This window comes from Globicephala melas, chromosome 14, assembly GCF_963455315.2.
Source record: "Globicephala melas chromosome 14, mGloMel1.2, whole genome shotgun sequence".
Taxonomy (NCBI): Eukaryota; Metazoa; Chordata; class Mammalia; order Artiodactyla; family Delphinidae; genus Globicephala; species Globicephala melas.
The window spans coordinates 53,346,479-53,364,071 of NC_083327.1; the positions used below are offsets into that span (position 1 = coordinate 53,346,479).

The 17,593-nt window shown below is 38.9% G+C and overlaps 1 protein-coding gene across 2 annotated transcripts; it reads left to right on the top strand.

The window, feature by feature from the left end:
- The first annotated feature begins 16,162 nt into the window (after positions 1–16,162).
- On the top strand, positions 16,163–16,777 carry LOC115851189 (transcription factor BTF3-like). Of its 2 annotated transcripts, XM_060283661.1 has the most exons (2): positions 16,163–16,544; positions 16,602–16,777. In XM_060283661.1, the coding sequence occupies exons 1-2, from the start codon at positions 16,163–16,165 to the stop codon at positions 16,646–16,648; spliced, it is 429 nt and encodes a 142-aa protein (XP_060139644.1). In that variant the 3' UTR covers positions 16,649–16,777. The 2 variants fall into 2 exon arrangements, with proteins under 2 accessions (XP_060139644.1, XP_060139643.1); XM_060283660.1 differs by having other exon boundaries at positions 16,163–16,777.
- Positions 16,778–17,593: the final 816 nt, after the last annotated feature.

A 17,593-nucleotide genomic window follows, 5' to 3' on the forward strand; every position in this document is an offset into this window, starting at 1 on the left:
AATGTAGTGTGTTCTGTTGTAAAGATACATAAAAGCCATAAAACACCAGAGCAGGGGGTGGGGTATATGTGTATGAGTAGAAGAGGGTGCTGAGTTTTGCAATGTGCTGTTTCCCTCTAGATCTGTTTTTTAAAAGTCACTTCTGGCCCTTTGGCCAATCTGCACTTAATTACCTGTGTCTGCCTTATTCCCCAGACCGTGTGGCCAGTCTATTCCCCATTCCCTCTGCGAGGCCCAGCTCTGGGGCTGAGCTGATGCATTACAAAAGCCTTGTGGACCGAAAAAATGTATGTGTCTGATGGGATTTTCCCTAAGTGGTCAGGATGCCAACCACAGTCCTGATCATTTTAAATGGCTTGCGATCTGAGGATGGGGAGATGCTCATTAGCGGCTGTAGGAGCCCGATATCAGGAACAGATTGAACCAAGATGCTCTGCCAGCACAAGCATTAATAGAAAAGAGCGTGTCAATAAAAGTTCCCAAGATGAAGCCATAGAATGAGGCACTTATGGACGATTATAAACATTTTGCCCCGTGGTGACTCTCCTCTATCAAACCTACTCCAAGCCTGATAAGCGCTGCCTCTTTAGGGGTCATTAATTTCCCTGAAAATTTAAACAGCTGTCACTTGTGATCCTCCTCAGGTGCTCATGTGGGAGAGATTAGCCTGTGTTTATAAGCCAGTCTGTTCATTAAGCGCCTGCCCATGTGGAACCCCCTCCACAGGCCTGCAGATCGCCCACAGATAATTGGGGGCAGCAGCGAATTACACAGAGGCATTGCAGGCAGCAAGAATGGTGTGGCCTTATTAATATCAGCTGGGGAGAGTGCACCATTTTAATGATTTCCAATAAACCAAAGCAAGCCCTCAGAGTTTCACAAGCATTTGGGCATGACAGTTAAAAGGACTATACAGGTTTGGGTTTCCTGTAGCTACTATCAACTTTTCTCATTAACACTGAAAATCTTGGTTTAACCCTTTGCACTGCAGTGATTCTTCCATGGTCAGCTTCTAAGTTCAAGTTACTTCTGGTACTTTTAATGCCTACTGAATCTTCTGGCAGATTTAATGGCTGTTATAGTAAGAAATAGATACTTCATGAAGCTATGTGGCTCCAATGTAGCACATCTGGGCTATGTTTCTAAATCAAGATGCTCATGTTTTAAATAGCATTCTCCAATTATATAATCTTTTAATGAAATTTGGTATACCGTATTTCTGTATTCTCGGACATTAATAAGTTCTTGTAAACTAATAAAAAATGTTATATTTTAACATTTTTAACAGGAGTTCAAAACTTGCTGAGAAGTCTTTGTTTGGAAGAACTTTAAATGTATTGGACATTTTCCAGCCCAATCAACATGTAAAGAAAAGATGTAGGGACATTTTAAAAATCGATGACACTTTTTTTTTAGTAATAGAATTCTATAAGAGTAGAAATATTTCCAAATACCTTTTTCAAAATGCTGTCTCTATTGTAAGATTTGCTTTTGAAAAGTAATCACTCATCCAACTTCAAATCCAACAGACAGACTATATGTGTTTATATTTTTTAAAAATCTTCTTGGGAGGACACTATGGGCAGTCATCATAATCACAGTAAAAAGTTTGGCAAATTTTACACATTTAAAGAAATATATTCTGCCTTTAAGTTCGACAGTTCTTTTAAGAACTTTGCCGTGAGCTAACAAGCAAAACTTTGAGAGCCAAAGACTTTCTTGATTTTTCCTACCTCATGCAGTATATTCTAAAAATTCCATTATTTTAAAAAGGCTTATTTCTACAGAACTTACCATACTTTTGACATCCTATGTCTTGAAGGGCATCTCTGGCTTTCATTTCTTTGCTACCACACTTGGCTTATGAATGAGGCAGGAAGCAGTCCCTTGTACAGGGCTATATCTGTAAGCTTAACCTTGAAGTCTCATATTCTAGTAGAGGCAGTGGCTTCAGCAATGGCAATGACTGTATTATACAGTTGTATAAAGCATTGTTTTATTAAAGAATTTTTGTACTATTGAGAATCTACTCTGTTTCATCTTTCGTTTGATAGCTTATAAAAAGAAGTAGTTCTTTGTGTATTCCATTTAAACAAAATCTGGCAGATATTATAAGCTGTGTATGAGGGAATATTACTCTGCTCATCCAACTTAGCAAACCTCTTAAAACTTCATAATGTGATCTGATGGTTGATTGGCCAAATCTTTAACAATGCTTTCTATGCACCTTCCAAATCTATTTGTTGATAAAGGAGTGCTTTGTAGCTTGTTCAGTATATTGATTTCTATAAATTGTATCATACATTTTTATTAGGAAGAGAAAGTGTTTCCCCAATTGTATGTGGCTTTCACTATTAACTAATGAATCACAGAAGTGGCTCCTAAATACTGATCATTAAGTTTAGCAAAATGTTATAAACTGGTGGCTTGAGGATAGCATGGCTTTAAACATTGCTGAAAAAAATGATTATGCTATATTTTACATGCTTACATCATGAGTTAATATCTTCATGTACAATGTGCCTTAACATGAGACTCATTGTGGCTCATTGTGTGATGAAAATTGTGGCTGTTCATTGTTAAAAATAATGAAAGAAAACCCGTATTTCAAATAGCGTTCTTGATAATTTTGAAGTTTTCAAGGAGATCTTTTTACACAGGACTAGATGATTTTTTAAAAATATATAATGTGGCTGATTAAAAAATAATACTAGGAGCTGAAATATTGATTTTGCCATTTCCTGGTGGTTTGCTTGTATTTAAATTACTAGCATTTTTCAATCCATGGGTTATTTGCTGAAACTTTTTAATCTACTTGACATTTTGTGAGGATAGATTCATTCAAAACCCAATACTTTTTTAATTCATTTAACTGGATCCACAAAAATTATAACGTAATAGAACTGGAAACAAGTACACTGGAAACAAGCACATGCGGCAGTACATTGCTGCCACCCCTGATGTGTTTTGAAACTAGTCCCTTTTTTATTTCTAGATATCTTGCCCATTGCCTGTGGCAGAAGTCTCTGCATACTGACTGAATAAGGGGAATGGTGTTGATCCATGTAATAAAGTGTAGTTACTTTCTTATTGCTTAGATAAAAGATAAAGTTCTAATATTTTTCCCCACACTATAACAAATTATCTTCCTTAATGCCACTTTGGGGGCTACTGCTGGAGAGAAGGACGCACAGGCTCAGCAGCTATGGCTCACGGGCCCAGCTGCTCTGCAGCATGTGGGATCTTCCCGGACCGGGGCACGAACCTGTGTCCCCTACATCAGCAGGCAGACTCTCAACCACTGCGCCACCAGGGAAGCCTGAGAAGAGTATCTTTGCCTCTCATTACTTTACCAAGCTCTGGCTCTGGCCACCAGAGAGTCTTTCTGACAGGATGGGCAATGATAGACTTCGGTTAGAGGTTTTCTCTCTTTGTGGATCAGCTTTGATCTTAGGAGATAAAAATATATAATCACAATGTAAGTCTTCTGGTGATACTCCTATTGCTGTATCTAAAATGAAAAAAAGTTAGAGTTTGAAAATATTTATTATTTGAAATATAGTAAATATAGCTGAATGCTGCATATTCCATGTATATATATGTGAGGGAGAAACTCAGTTTTTTAAAAGACTTCTAAGATGATCTGGACTTGCCTAAATAAAGTAAGAGATTCCCCAGGGAGCAAGTGATATCTGTGTTCTTTCATTTTGTTTACACTAATGAACAATGAATGGAAGAACCCCCCTGCCCATTTCAGACTCATTGAAAGACTCCCTTTTAAATAGAATATGGCTTGTATACAATAGTAGAAAACTTTGTTTTCTTTTTGGCTGCTTTGAAAGAAAAGACCCAAGACTCAAGTGTATATATGAAATATCTTACTTTTTAAAAAGTGAAATTCAATTAGTAACTAGACTGTTTTGTGTATTCAAAGAACAGAAGTAGTTGTTTGGGCACAGATCCTGTTCACCCTGATGGACACACTGATAAGGCAAAAAAGTACTCAGGAGGGATGAACCTATATCCTGAGGGTTAGAAGGAAACAACTGGATCTGTATTTGGAAATTTTTTTAAAAATTTTATTTTACTTATTTTTATACAGCAGGTCCTTATTAGTTATCTATTCTATACATATTTGTGTATATATGTCCATCCCACTCTCCCAATTCATCCCACCACCAGCACCCCCCCCCACTTCCCCCCTTTGTGTCTATATATTTGTTCACTACATCTGTGTCTCTATTTCTGCCTTGAAAACCGGTTCATCTGTACCATTTTCCTAGATTCCACATATATGCGTTAATATACGATATTTGTTTTTCTCTTTCTGACTTACTTCACTCTGTATGACAGTCTCTAGGTCCATCCAAGTCTCTACAAATGACCCAATTTCTTTCATTTTAATGGCTCAGTAATATTCCATTATATATATGTACCGTATCTTCTTTATCCATTCATCTGTCAATGGGCATTTAGGTTACTTCCATGTCCTGGCTATTGTAAATAGTGCTGCAATGAACATTGGAGTGCATGTGTCCTTTTGAATTATGGTTTTCTCTGGGTATATGCCCAGGAGTGGGATTGTTGGGTCATAGGGTAATTCTACTTTTAGTTTTTTAAGGAACCTCCATACTGTTCTCCACAGTGGCTGTATCAATTTACATTCCCACCAACAGTGCAAGAGGGATCCCTTTTCTCCACACCCCCTCCAGCATTTGTTGTTTGTACATTTTCTGATGGTGCCCATTCTGACTGGTGTGAAGTGATACCTCATTGTAGTTTTGATTTGCATTTCTCTAATAATTACTGATGTTGAGCAGCTTCTCACGTGCCTCTTGGCCATCTGTTTCTCTTCTTTGGAGAGATGTCTATCTAGGTCTACTGCCCATTTTTTGATTGGGTTGCTTGTTTTTTTAATATTGAGCTGCATGAGCTGCTTGTATATTTTGGAGACTAATTCTATGTCCGTTGATCCGTTTGCAAATATTTTCTCCCATTCTGAGTGTTGTCTTTTCGTCTTGTTTATAGTTTCCTTTGCTGTGCAAAAGCTTTTAAGTTTCATTAGGTCCCATTTGTTTATTTTTGTTTTTATTTCCATTACTCTAGGAGGTGGGTCAAAAAGGATCTTGCTGTGATTTATGTCGAAGACATTGCTTCCTACGGTTTCCTCTAAGAGTTTTATAGTGTCTGGTCTTACATTTAGGTCTCTAATCCATTTTGAGTTTATTTTTGTGTATGGTGTTAGGGAGTGTTCTAATTTCATTCTTTTACATGTAGCTGTCCAGTTTTGCCAGCACCACTTATTGAAGAGACTGCCTTTTCTCCATTGTATATCCTTTCCTCCTTTGTCATAGATTACTTGACCATAGGTGTGTGGGTTTATCTCTGAGTGTGCTCTATCCTGTTCCATTGATCTATATTTCTGTTTTTGTGCCAGTACCATATTGTCTTGATTACTGTAGCTTTGTAATATAGTGTGAAGTCAGGGAGTCTGATTCCTCCAGCTCTGTTTTTTTCCCCTCAAGATTGCTTTGACTGTTCGGGGTCTTTTGTGTCTCCATACAAACTTTAAGATTTCTTGTTCTAGTTCTGTAAAAAATGCCATTGGTAATTTGATAGGGATTGCATTGAATCTGTAGATTGCTTTGGGTAGTATAGTCATTTTCACAGTATTGATTCTTCCAATCCAAGAACATGGTATATCTCTGTCCGTTTGTGTCATCTTTGATTTCTTTCATCAGTGTCTGACAGTTTCTGCATACAGGTCTTTTACCTCCTTAGGTATGTTTATTCCTAGGTATTTTATTCTTTTTGTTGCAGTGGTGATGGGGATTGTTTCCTTAATTTCTCTTTCTGATCTTTCATTGTGAGTGTATAGAAATGCCAGAGTTTTCTGTGTATTAATTTTGTATCCTGCAAATTTACCAGATTCATTGATTAGCTCTAGTAGTTTTCTGGTGGCATCATTAGGATTCTTTATGTATAGTATCATGTCATCTTCAAACAGTGACAGTTTTACTTCTTTTTTTCCAATTTGTATTCCTTTTATTTCTTTTCCTTCTCTGATTGCCATTGCTAGGACTTCCAAAACTACGTTGAATAATAGTAGTGAGAGTGGACACCCTTGTCTTGTTCCTGATTTTAGAGAAATGATTTCAGTTTTTCACCATTGAGAATGATGTTTGCTGTGGGTTTGTCATATATGGTCTTTATTATGTTGAGGTAGGTTCCCTCTGTGCCCACTTTCTGGAGAGTTTTTATTATAAATGGGTGTTTAATTTTGTCAAAAGTTTTTTCTCCATCTATTGAGATGATCATATGGTTTTTATTCTTCAGTTAGTTTCACATGATGTATCACATTGATGGATTTGCATATATTGAAGAATCCTTGCATCTCAGGGATAAATCCCACTGAAACATGGTGTATGATCCTTTTAATGTGTTGTTGGATTCTGTTTGCTAATATTTTCTTGAGGACTCTTGCATCTATATTCACCAGTTATATTGGTCTGTAATTTTCTTTTTTTGTAGTATCTTTGTCTGGTTTTGGTATCAGGGTGATAGTAGCCTTGTAGAATGAGTTTGGGAGTGTTCCTTCCTCTGCAATTTTTTGGAAGAGTTTGAGAAGGATGGGTGATAAGTCTTCTCTAAATGCTTGATAGAATTTACCTGTGAAGCCATCTGGTCCTGGACTTTGTTGGAAGATTTTTTTTTTTTTTTTTTTTTTTTTTTTTTTGCGATACGCGGGCCTCTCACTGCTGTGGCCTCTCCCGTTGCGGAGCACAGGCTCTGGACACACAGGCTCGGCGGCCATGGCTCACGGGCCCAGCCGCTCCGCGGCATGTGAGATCTTCCCGGACCGGGGCACGGACCTGAGTCCCCTGCATCGGCAGGCGGACTCTCAACCACTGCGCCACCAGGGAAGCCCTGTTGGAAGATTTTTAATCACAGTTTCAATTTCATTAATTGTGATTGGTCTGTTCATATTTTCTCTTTCTTCCTGGTTCAGTCTTGGAAGGTTATACCTTTCTAAGAATTTGTCCACTTCTTCCAGGTTGTCTATTTTATTGGCATAGAGTTGCTTATAGTAGTCTCTTTATGATGCTTTGTATTTCTGTGGTGGCCGTGTGACTTCTTTTTCATTTCAGATTTTATTGATTTGAGTCCTCTCCCTCTTTCTCTCTTTTTTTCCCCACCAGGGAAGCCCCTCTCCCTCTTTTTTTTTGATGAGTCTGTCTAAAGGTTTATCAACTTTGTTTATCTTCTCAAAGAAGCAGCTTTTAGTTTTATTGATCTTTGTTGTTGTTTTCCTTGTTTCTATTTCATTTATTTCTGCTCTGATATTTATGGTTTCTTTCCTTCCACTAACTTTGGGTTTTGTTTGTTCTTCTTTCCCTAGTTCCTTTAGGTGTAAGGTTAGCTTATTTATTTGAAATTTTTCTTGTTTCTTGAAGTAGGATTGTGTTGCTATCAACTTCACTCTTAGAATTGCTTTTGCTGCATCCCATAGGTTTTGGATCGTCGTGTTTTCGTTGTCATTTGTCTCTAGGGATTTTTTGACTTCCTCTTTGATTTCTTCAGTGATCTCTTGGTTATTCAGTAATGTATTGTTTAGCCTCCATATGTTTGTGTTCTTTTATGTTTTTTTCCCTGTAATTCATTTCTAATCTCATAGCGTTGTGCTCAGAAAAGATGCTTGATATGATTTCAGTTTTCTTAAATTTACCAAGGCTTGATTTGTGACCCCAGGTGGGATCTATCCTGGAGAATGTTCCATGAGCACTTGAGAAGAAAGTGTAATCTGCTGTTTTTGGGTGGAATGTCCTATAATATCAATTAAATCTGTCTGGTCTATTGTGTCATTTAAAGCTTGTGTTTCCCTATTAATTTTCTGTCTGGATGATCTATCCATTGGCATAGATGAGGTGTTAAAGCCCCCCACTATTACTGTTTTACTGTCAATTCCCTCTTTTATAGCTGTTAGCATTTGCCTTATGTATTGAGGTGCTCCTGTGTTGGGTGTATGTATATTTATAATTGTTATATCTTCTTCTTGGATTGATCTCTTGATCATTATGTAGTGGCCTTCCTTGTCTCTTGTAACATTCTTTAGTTTAAAGTCTATTTTATCTGATATTTGTATTGCTACTCCAGCTTTATTTTGATTTCCATTTGCATGGAATATCTTTTTCCATCCCCTCCTTTCAGTCTGTATTTGTCCCTAGGTCTGAAGTGGGTCTCTTGTAGACACCATATATATGGGTCTTTTTTTTGTATCCTTTCAGCGAGCCTGTGTCTTTTGGTTGGAGGATTTAGTCCATTCCCATTTAAGGTAATTATCCATATGTATGCTCCTATCACCATTTTCTTAATTGTTTTGGGTTGGTTTTTCTTTGCGCTTTTCTTTTTTTTTTCCCAGTACGCAGGCCTCTCACTGTTGTGGCCTCTCCCGTTGCAGAGCACAGGCTCCGTGCAGGCTCAGTGGCCATGGCTGACGGGCCCAGCCGCTCCGTGGCATGTGGGATCTTCCCGGACTGGGGCACAAACCCACGTCCCCTGCATCGGCAGGCGGACTCTCAACCACTGCGCCACCAGGGAAGCCCCTTGGGTTGGTTTTTGTCGGTCCTTTTCTTCTCTTGTGTTTCCTACTTAGAGAAGTTCCTTTAGCATTTGTTGTAGAGCTGGTTTGGTGGTGCTGAATTCTCTTAGCTTTTCTTTGTCTGTAAAGGTTTTGATTTCTCTGTCGAATTTGAATGAGATCCTCGCTGTGTAGAATAATCTTGGTTGTAGGTTCTTCCCTTTCATCATTTTAAATATATTGTGCCACTCCCTTCTGGCTTATAGGGTTTTTGCTCAGAAATCAGCTGTTAACCTTATGGGAGTTCCCTTGTATGTTATTTGTTATTTTTCCCTTGTTGCTTTTAATGATTTTTCTTTGTCTTTAATTTTTGTCGATTTGATTACCATGTGTCTCGGCGTGTTTCTCCTTGGGTTTATCCTGCCTGGGACTCTATGTGCTTCCTGGACTTGGATGGCTATTTCCTTTCCCATATTAGGGAAGTTTTCAAATATAATCTCTTCAAATATTTTCTTGGGCCCTTTCTCTCTCTTCTCCTTCTGGGACTCCTATAATGAGAATGTTGGTACATTTAATGTTGTCCCAGACGTCTCTTAGGCTGTCTTCATTTCTTTTCATTCTTTTTTCTTTATTCTCTTCCGCAGCAGTGAATTCCACCATTCTGTCTTCCAGGTCACTTATCCATTCTTTTGCCTCAATTATTCTGCTACTGATTCCTTCTAGTGTATTTTTCATTTCAGTTATTGTATTGTTCATCTCTGTTTGTTCTTTAATTCTTCTAGGTGCTTGTTCTTTAATTCTTCTAGGTCTTTGTTAAACATTTCTTGCATCTTCTCGATCTTTGCCTCCATTCTTTTTCCAATGTCCTGGATCATCTTCACTATCATTATTCTGAATTCTTTTTCTGGAAGGTTGCCTATCTCCACTTCATTTTGTTGTTTTTCTGGGGTTTTATCTTGTTCCTTCATCTGGTACATAATCCTCTGCCTTTTCCTTTTGTCCATCTTTCTGTGAATGTGGTTTTCATTCCACAGCCTGCAGGATTGTAGTTGCTCTTGCTTCTGCTGTCTGCCCTCTGGTGGATGCAGCTATTAAGAGGCTTGTGCAAGCTTCCTGATGGGAGGGACTGGTGGTGGGTAGAGCTGGGTGTTGCTCTGGTGGGCAGAGCTCAGTAAAACTTTAATCTGCTTGTCTGCTGATGGATGGGGCTGGGCTCCCTCCTTGTTGGTTGTTTGGCCTGAGGCAACCCAGCACTCGAGCCTACCTGGCTCTTTGGTGGGGTTAATGGTGGACTCGGGGAGGGCTCATGTCAAGGAGTGCTTCCCAGAATTTCTGCCACCACTGTCCTTGTCCCTATGGTGAGCCACAGCGAGCCCCCACCTCTGCAGGACACCCTCCAACACTAGCAGGTATGTCTGATTCAGTCTCCTGTGGGGTCATTGCTCCTTCCCCCTGGGTCCCAATGCACATACTATTTTGTGTGTGCCCTGCAAGAGTAGAGTCTCTGTTTCCCCCAGTCCTGTCGAAGTCCTGCAATTAAATCCCACCACACTTCAAAGTCTGATTCTCTGGGCATTCCTCCTCCTGTTGCCGTATCCCCAGGTTCAGAAGCCTGACGTGGGGCTCAGAACCTTCACTCCAGTGTGTGGACTTCTATGGTATAATTGTTCTCTAGTTTGTGAGTCACCCAGCCAGCAGTTATGGGATTTGATTTTATTGTGATTGCGCCCCTCCTACTTTCTCATTGCGGCTTTTCCTGTCTTTGTATGTGGGGTATCTTTTTTGGTGAGTTACGGTGTCTTCCTGTCAATGATTGTTCAGCAGTTAGTTGTGATTCTGGTGCTCTCACAAGAGGGAGTGAACACACATCCTTCTACTCTGCCATCTGGAACCAATCTCTGGAAATATTTCTTACTAAGATGCTTTTTCCAGGTACGTTTTGTGGACTCTAACCTCAGTGTCTTGCTTTGTGTCAGTTAAAATCAGAAATTATATGAGCAAAAATATAATATATATACTTATTGTCAAAACTGACAATTAAGCAAAATGTACTGAATCCATCATTTATGTGAACTGTTCCTTTCTTGGAAAGTTTCTAATACTTCCTGTAAGTAGTCATAATGCAAATTGCCACGTCATGTAGTTCTGGCAAAAATTCACATTGAATTTGTTTCATTTTTTTCTTTCCATTTGTCTTTTTTTTTGGATTCTCTTTTGATGACACTTATTGCTTCATAAAGTTTATGATCTTCTTCTTTCTCTCATAGTTGCTTTGTTCTCCATGCTTTTTGTTTCTCTGAAGGGAGAAGACAATATGGGAAGGCAGTGACTAGAGCATAGGTTTTGAATATTGATAGGTCAGGATTGACCTTTGCTATGTTTTAGTTTGTACTAAATCACATTGAGAAAAATCACATCTGTGCCTCAGTTTCCTCAGTGTGAAAGGTGATTCTATTTGAATATAGGTTTGGCTGCATGTAACCAAGTCCCCAAATAGCTGGGACTTAAACTGAATAAAACTGAATAAAATTTATTTCTCATTCATATAAAATCTGGGCTGGTATTGTGACTGCTCTGGGAAGTCATCAAGGCTCCATGAGACATCAGAGACCCAGGCTCTTGCTGTCTGATTGTTCCATTGTCCCTAGAGTGTTGTCCCCAATTCCATAGCCTGAATGACTCACTCTTTTTTTTTTTAAGATTTTTTTTTCTTTTTGATGTGGACTATTTTAAAAATCGTTATTGAATTTGTTATAGTATTGCTTCTGTTTTATGTTTTGGTTTATTGGCCAGAGGCATGTGGGATCTTAGTGCCCTGACCAGGGATTGAACCCACACCCCCTGCATTGGAAGGCGAAGTCTTAACCACTTGATCGCCAGGGAAGTCCCCTGAATGACTCACTCTTACCACTACTGAATTCCAAATGCAGGGAAAAAGAACACGACCTGGAAGTTGTGATCATTGCTCACGTGTCATTGATGAAACTTGCTATCTGGCCGCACATAGCTGCAAGCGAGGCTGGGAACTGTAGACTTTATTTTGCATGGCCATGTGTCTGGCTAAAAACTGGGGGTTTCATTATTCTAGAAGAAGAGGTGAATAGCTTTTGGGGATTAACTAGCATTATCTGCCATAGGCAGGGTTGGCCTATATTAGCCAGTAGGCACAGTAGTACCTCATGCCTACAATACTTTTAGGGGTCCACAAAAAGATTTTAATTTTAATTTCTTTTAAAATCAGGAGAAAAAATGAATATGATAATGATATATCATAATGGAATCCAGCCTGTATTATATTTTCTTTATTCCACTGCAGTCATACATAAAATATAATTTTTAATGTTTTCTTAAAAAGGAAGAGTACCGGTCTTCCCTGGTGGCGCAGTGGTTGGGAGTCCGCCTGCCGATGCAGGGGACGCAGGTTTGTGCCCTGGTCCGGGAGGATCCCACGTGCCGCAGAGCGGCTGGGCCTGTGAGCCATGGCCGCTGAGCCTGCGCGTCCGGAGCCTGTGCTCCACATCGGAAGAGGCCACAGCAGTGAGAGGCCCGCGTACCACAAAAAAAAGAGAAAAAGTTCAACATACAATTTGAAAAAATTTTCAAAACAGAATGTGAAATTTTAGATCTTTATCTACCTGGAAAGATAAATGTCTACAAAATTTCCATGGCAAGGTGGGATTTTATTTACTGTTTTCATATTTATTTAATTTAATAATTTAAGTGACTTTTAAAACCGGAATCACACAATAATTACAATTTTTAAATTTAAATATATTAATCCATTAGCAGTTACAACTCATTAGAATTTGTTTTATTGAGTAAGATGGTTGTCTCTTGACTGAGAACAGGCCCCAGGGATAAGGAATCATGGAATAAATGCATGTACTTCTAAAAGGGAATTGAAAAGATACCAGATTTACAAGGATAGTCTGTATCACCCTTGTTCTTTGTATTTTCAAAAATTTTAACCAGTAATTGCAAGTCATTTGTGCTACTGAAGAAACTGAGATATGTTTATTAATATGTAATATTCCATAAATATCAGTATTTAAATCTGTAAAAATGAATATATATATTTTTCAATCATATCAGTAGCAATTACAGTGACAACCTATTTTATCTATGCTTTCTTCAAAGACTGTGATTAAACCTCTAATAATTTAAAATGACCCAGAAGCCTTGCTTTCCAAGCTAGTGTGCAGTCTTGATGTACTGATGAGTGCTTGAAATCACAGAGTCAACAAAATACATCTTTCTGAGACAGAAATTTTACCCTCTATTATATTTACATTAAAGTATATTACAAAAATGTGGAATAGAGCAAGATAACCACATGAATTGTCAAAAACAAAAAATGGATTCAAAGAAATTCAACATGTGGATGAAAACTCTTGGGTCTGCCTATAGAGTTCTTACTTTCCTTGTCCTTATAATTATTTCAGTAAGAAAGTTTGAGAAGTACCACTTTAAATATTTAAAATACCACCGTAAATATTTTAATATCACGTTCCACCTGATCCAGCTTCAGAACATGAATACTGCATATAGTATGAATACCTAGGTGGGCCATTTGAAGCAAGAGACCCTCACACAATCAATTAGAAGATAGCCAGATGCCCATTATGATGAAAGAGTCATGGCTTACTGAGGAGGAGACTCTATCTCATGATTGTATCTAGAGATGAGCTCACCTAAGCCAGAGTCTCAGCAAAGCTCTTTACTCTGTAGTTGAGTACATTATCAGAATTTTGCATCCTTAAGAACTTAGGTTATCTGTGACATGTTCCTGTGTCCTTAGAAAAAGGGCAAGTGTCAAAATGCCTGAATAGTACGTTGCTTTTTAAAGACTTTTTGGTGAGTGGGTATTTTAAACAAAATTGAGTCCCTGCTTTCAAAGCTTAACAAATTCACTTTTTTTTCCCTTGGCAACCAAGTAGTACTTAGCAGTTTTACTGGCTCTAACCAATCTCTTCCAGCTAGGCAAGGATAGCTGTTTTCTTTGGCTTGACTATTTGGAATCATCTGCAGGAATTTGGTTGGTCGAAAATATGCTTGACAGTTGAGTCCCCCTTCTCTCTGCCTTGGCTCTGTAGGCAGAGCTTGTTAAATTATTCTGTGTGAGTGTGTTGGTACCTGAAGTATGTGTATTTGCACATGCCACAAGGGTCTTATTCAATAATTTATTACTTTGATTCCTTAAGTAGACACTTGTGACCTGAGTAAGAATTCCTCTAAATGGACTTACCCAGTTATACTTGGGAAGTAAACTTTCTCTTGTTTGGAAGTTTAGGTTTAGAAAATGTTTGCATTAGCCCTTAAGTATTTGACATGGTATAGGATATAGAACATAGTATAGAAAGGCAAGATTAAACAAACTACAGGCCCTTCTGTGAAGGATTCTCATTGAAACCTTTCATTGCCTGGTTTGGTCTAATGTTTATGTCCTTGAGTGATGTGGGCTCCACTTCATCATGAATATGATTTCACACTCTTGTAATCTATTATTACCTTATTAGATTACTTGATTAATATCTAAATTTAATTTTACTTCTTTGTATCTAACTTGTATTCAGTCACTATAAAGTAAGAAATTATCTTACCATTAATTACTATGAACACCCATTCTTCCTAATCACTTCTTAGATTGTAAAAATAGATGTAGTCAGGATGAATCTCTGACTCTAAAATTGAGTGTAACAATATAAGTTTAGGGCTTCCCTGGTGGCACAGTGGTTAAGAATCCTCCTGCCAATGCAGGGGACACAGGTTCGAGTCCTGATCTAGGAAGATCCCACATGCCGCTGAGAAACTAAGCCCGTGTGCCACAACTACTGAGCCTGTGCTCTAGAGCCCGCGAGCCACAACTACTGAGCCCGTGTGCCACAACTACTGAAGCCCATGTGCCTAGAGCCTGTGGTCCGCAACAAGAGAAGACACCACAATGAGAAGCCTGCGCACCGCAACGAAGAGTAGCTTGTGCTCGCCACAACTAGAGAAAGCCCACGTGCAGCAATGAAGACCCAACGCAGCCAAAAATAAGTAAATAAATAAATTTATAAAAAAATACATATATATGTTTAAAATTTTTGTTTTTTTTTTTTTTTTTTTGTGGTACGCGGGCCTCTCACTGTTGTGGCCTCCTCCGTTGCGGAGCACAGGCTCCGGACACACAGTCTCAGCAGCCATGTCTCACGGGCCCAGCCGCTCCACGGCATGTGGGATCTTCCCGGACCGGGGCACGAACCCGTGTCCCCTGCATCGGCAGGCGGACTCTCAACCACTGCGCCACCAGGGAAGCCCTAAAATTTTTATATAATTCAGCTTATTCTCTATGTTGCACTCTCTTTCTCTTATAGTGGGGTAGAATATTGCCATTAATTTGGGATTTCCCCTCCTTCACATTTCTTTAGGATGTATATTTAAAAATATATCTAAGAATTTGGAGAGGATAAAAGACATTGGGGGAGGGGATCCATGTCATATTTGCATGGAGATAGCAAATGAGATATCTACTCTCCTAATTTGTCCTAAGTTATCACTCCACTTGGTTTGCTGCCAAGATGTCCTCAGCTTCCTAGGCATACTTTCTTTGGTTGTGAGGGCTCTTTTTCCTGATTCTGTATCACTCATAGGAGCAAGGAATCTTTCTGTTTCTCTCAGCCATCTCTGTGAGGCTGTTCATGGTCTTTTCAACTGAAGGTGTCACAGAGCCTTTCCCTTTCTAGGTACTTGTCTACTGAGAGAAAGAAAGAGAGACAGACAGACCGACAGACTGATCATTGACGTGTGTATCTATAAACAACTCTTAGAACAAGTATAGACAATTTGTTGTTTCTGGAAGCTTTTCCTAGGAACCAGGTTCCTTTTGTTTCAGTGCTCCATAAACACTCAGATCTTTCTCCCTTGGGCCTTCCCTCTGAGAAGTGGGGTACAAGATCCTCCCTCTGGGATCCAGGAGGTTTTTGCTCTCATTTGACCTTCGTTCCATCTTTTTCCATCTCCCCTGCTGGAAAAAAGATTTTCTAGTCTGGATAAAAGTCAGATTACCTTCAATTAAAAAAAATCTCTTTAACAACAACTAGGAAAACTTTCCTTAAATCAACCCTAAGTCAAGGAACGTGGAGCAGACGGTCTGCTCAAATTAGGGAAAAGGAAAGCAAGAAATTCTGGAAGGAAAAAAGGAACATGGGTGAATATCACAGAAGTATTATCCCACCACATTTAGGTCTTAATTGTCTATACAAGTTACCGCTAGCTGAGCCTTGTGAAAAGAAATTAAAATCTTCTCTGTTTTTTTGGAAATTTCCTTGGAATTGAACCAGTTGATTCAATCATCCAAGGGATGGTTTTCTAAGCATCTTGTCTCTTATCTTTCCCCCTTATGCTACTTCTTTCATTAAAGAACAAAAACAAAAAACTCCATAAGTGTGTGGGAGAAGGAAAATAAAGTACAACAAAAATTCAAATCGCTCTAGCTGCCATCTTGCGTCCCTGCGTGTGTGCGCCTTACCTCAGCTGGTCTGCCCGAGACCCCCTGATCGCCAACCCTAGTCCCCCGCACGGCCCCATTTCTGCTCCAAAAAGATGAAAGAAGCTATCATGAACCAAGAGAAACTCGCCAAACTGCAGGCACAAGTGTGCATTGGTGGGAAAGGAACTGCTCACAGAAAGAAGGTGGTTCATAGAACAGCCACAGAAGACTACAGAAAATGTCAGTTCTCTTTAAAGAAGTTAGGGGTGAACAATATCTCTGGTATTGAAGAGGTGAATATGTTCACAAACCAAGGAACGGTGATGCACTTTAACAACTCTAAAGTTCAGGCATCTCTGGCAGCAAACACTTTCACCATTACAGGCCATGCTGAGACAAAGCAGCTGACAGAAATGCTACCCAGCATCTTAAACCAGCTTGGCGCGGATGGTCTGACCAGTTTAAGGAGACTGGCTGAAGCTCTGCCCAAACAATCTGTGGATGGAAAAGCACCACTTGCTACTGGAGAGGATGATGATGATGAAGTTCCAGATCTTGTGGATAATTTTGATGAGGCTTCCAAGAATGAAGCAAACTGAATTGAGTCAACTTCTGAAGAAGATAAATCTTGAAGAAGTTACTGGGAGATGCTATTTTATATTATGACTGCTTTTTAAAATTTTGTTTATGGATCTGATAAAATCTAGATCTCTAATATTTTTAAGCCCAAGCCCCTGGACACTGCAGCTCTTTTCAGTTTTTGCTTAATACAATGTCATTCTTTGCAGCTAATTAAGCTGAAGAAGCCTGGGAATAAAGTTTGAAACAAAGGTTAATAAAGTTTCCAAAAAAGAAAATATTCAAATCGCTAGTAGTTTTTTCTTATAAGCTAACATAGAGAAAGACAAATTGCTGGCAGGGTTTGGTACATTCTCTGACTTTCTCTAACCTAAATTATGCTTTTTCTGAGAGTTGTTTATAAATACACAGGTCAATAATCAGTCAGTCAATCTCTCTCTCTGTCTCTCTCTCTTTCACATATCCCAGGAGAGCAAGTACCTAGAAAAAGGTCCACAAGTTTAATGTGCTCATAGTTGACATCATTGCTCATTTTGGCACTCTATCACCTGGAGTCTGGTGACCAAGTTTTTTCAACAGTTATTCCATGTAGTCACTATCAATCACAGTTGACATACAAGATGAAATTTGTTTGATATCCTTGCCTAGTGGTTAAAAAAGTGTGCTCTGTTACCATACTGCCAGCGTTCAAGTCGCTGTTCTATCATTTATGAACTGGGGAAACGGTTTGGGCAAGACATTTAACTTTTCTAAGCCTCAATTCTTTATGAAGTAATAATAATAACTACCCAAAAAGTTACTGCAAAAATTAAAGAGAATAGTCTATGTAACGAGCTTAGAGTAGTGCCTAGCCCACAAAATACTTTAGCTTTTATTAATATTACTACTATTACTCATATGAGGTGTTTTCTATTTAGAATATCCAGGGAAAGGTTGACATATGATTCCAAATTTGTGAAAATTCC

What these genes read in the sequence shown, in the direction of transcription:
- LOC115851189 (XM_060283660.1), top strand. Translation starts at nt 16,163, where the DNA reads ATGAAAGAAGCTATCATGAACCAAGAGAAACTCGCCAAACTGCAGGCA.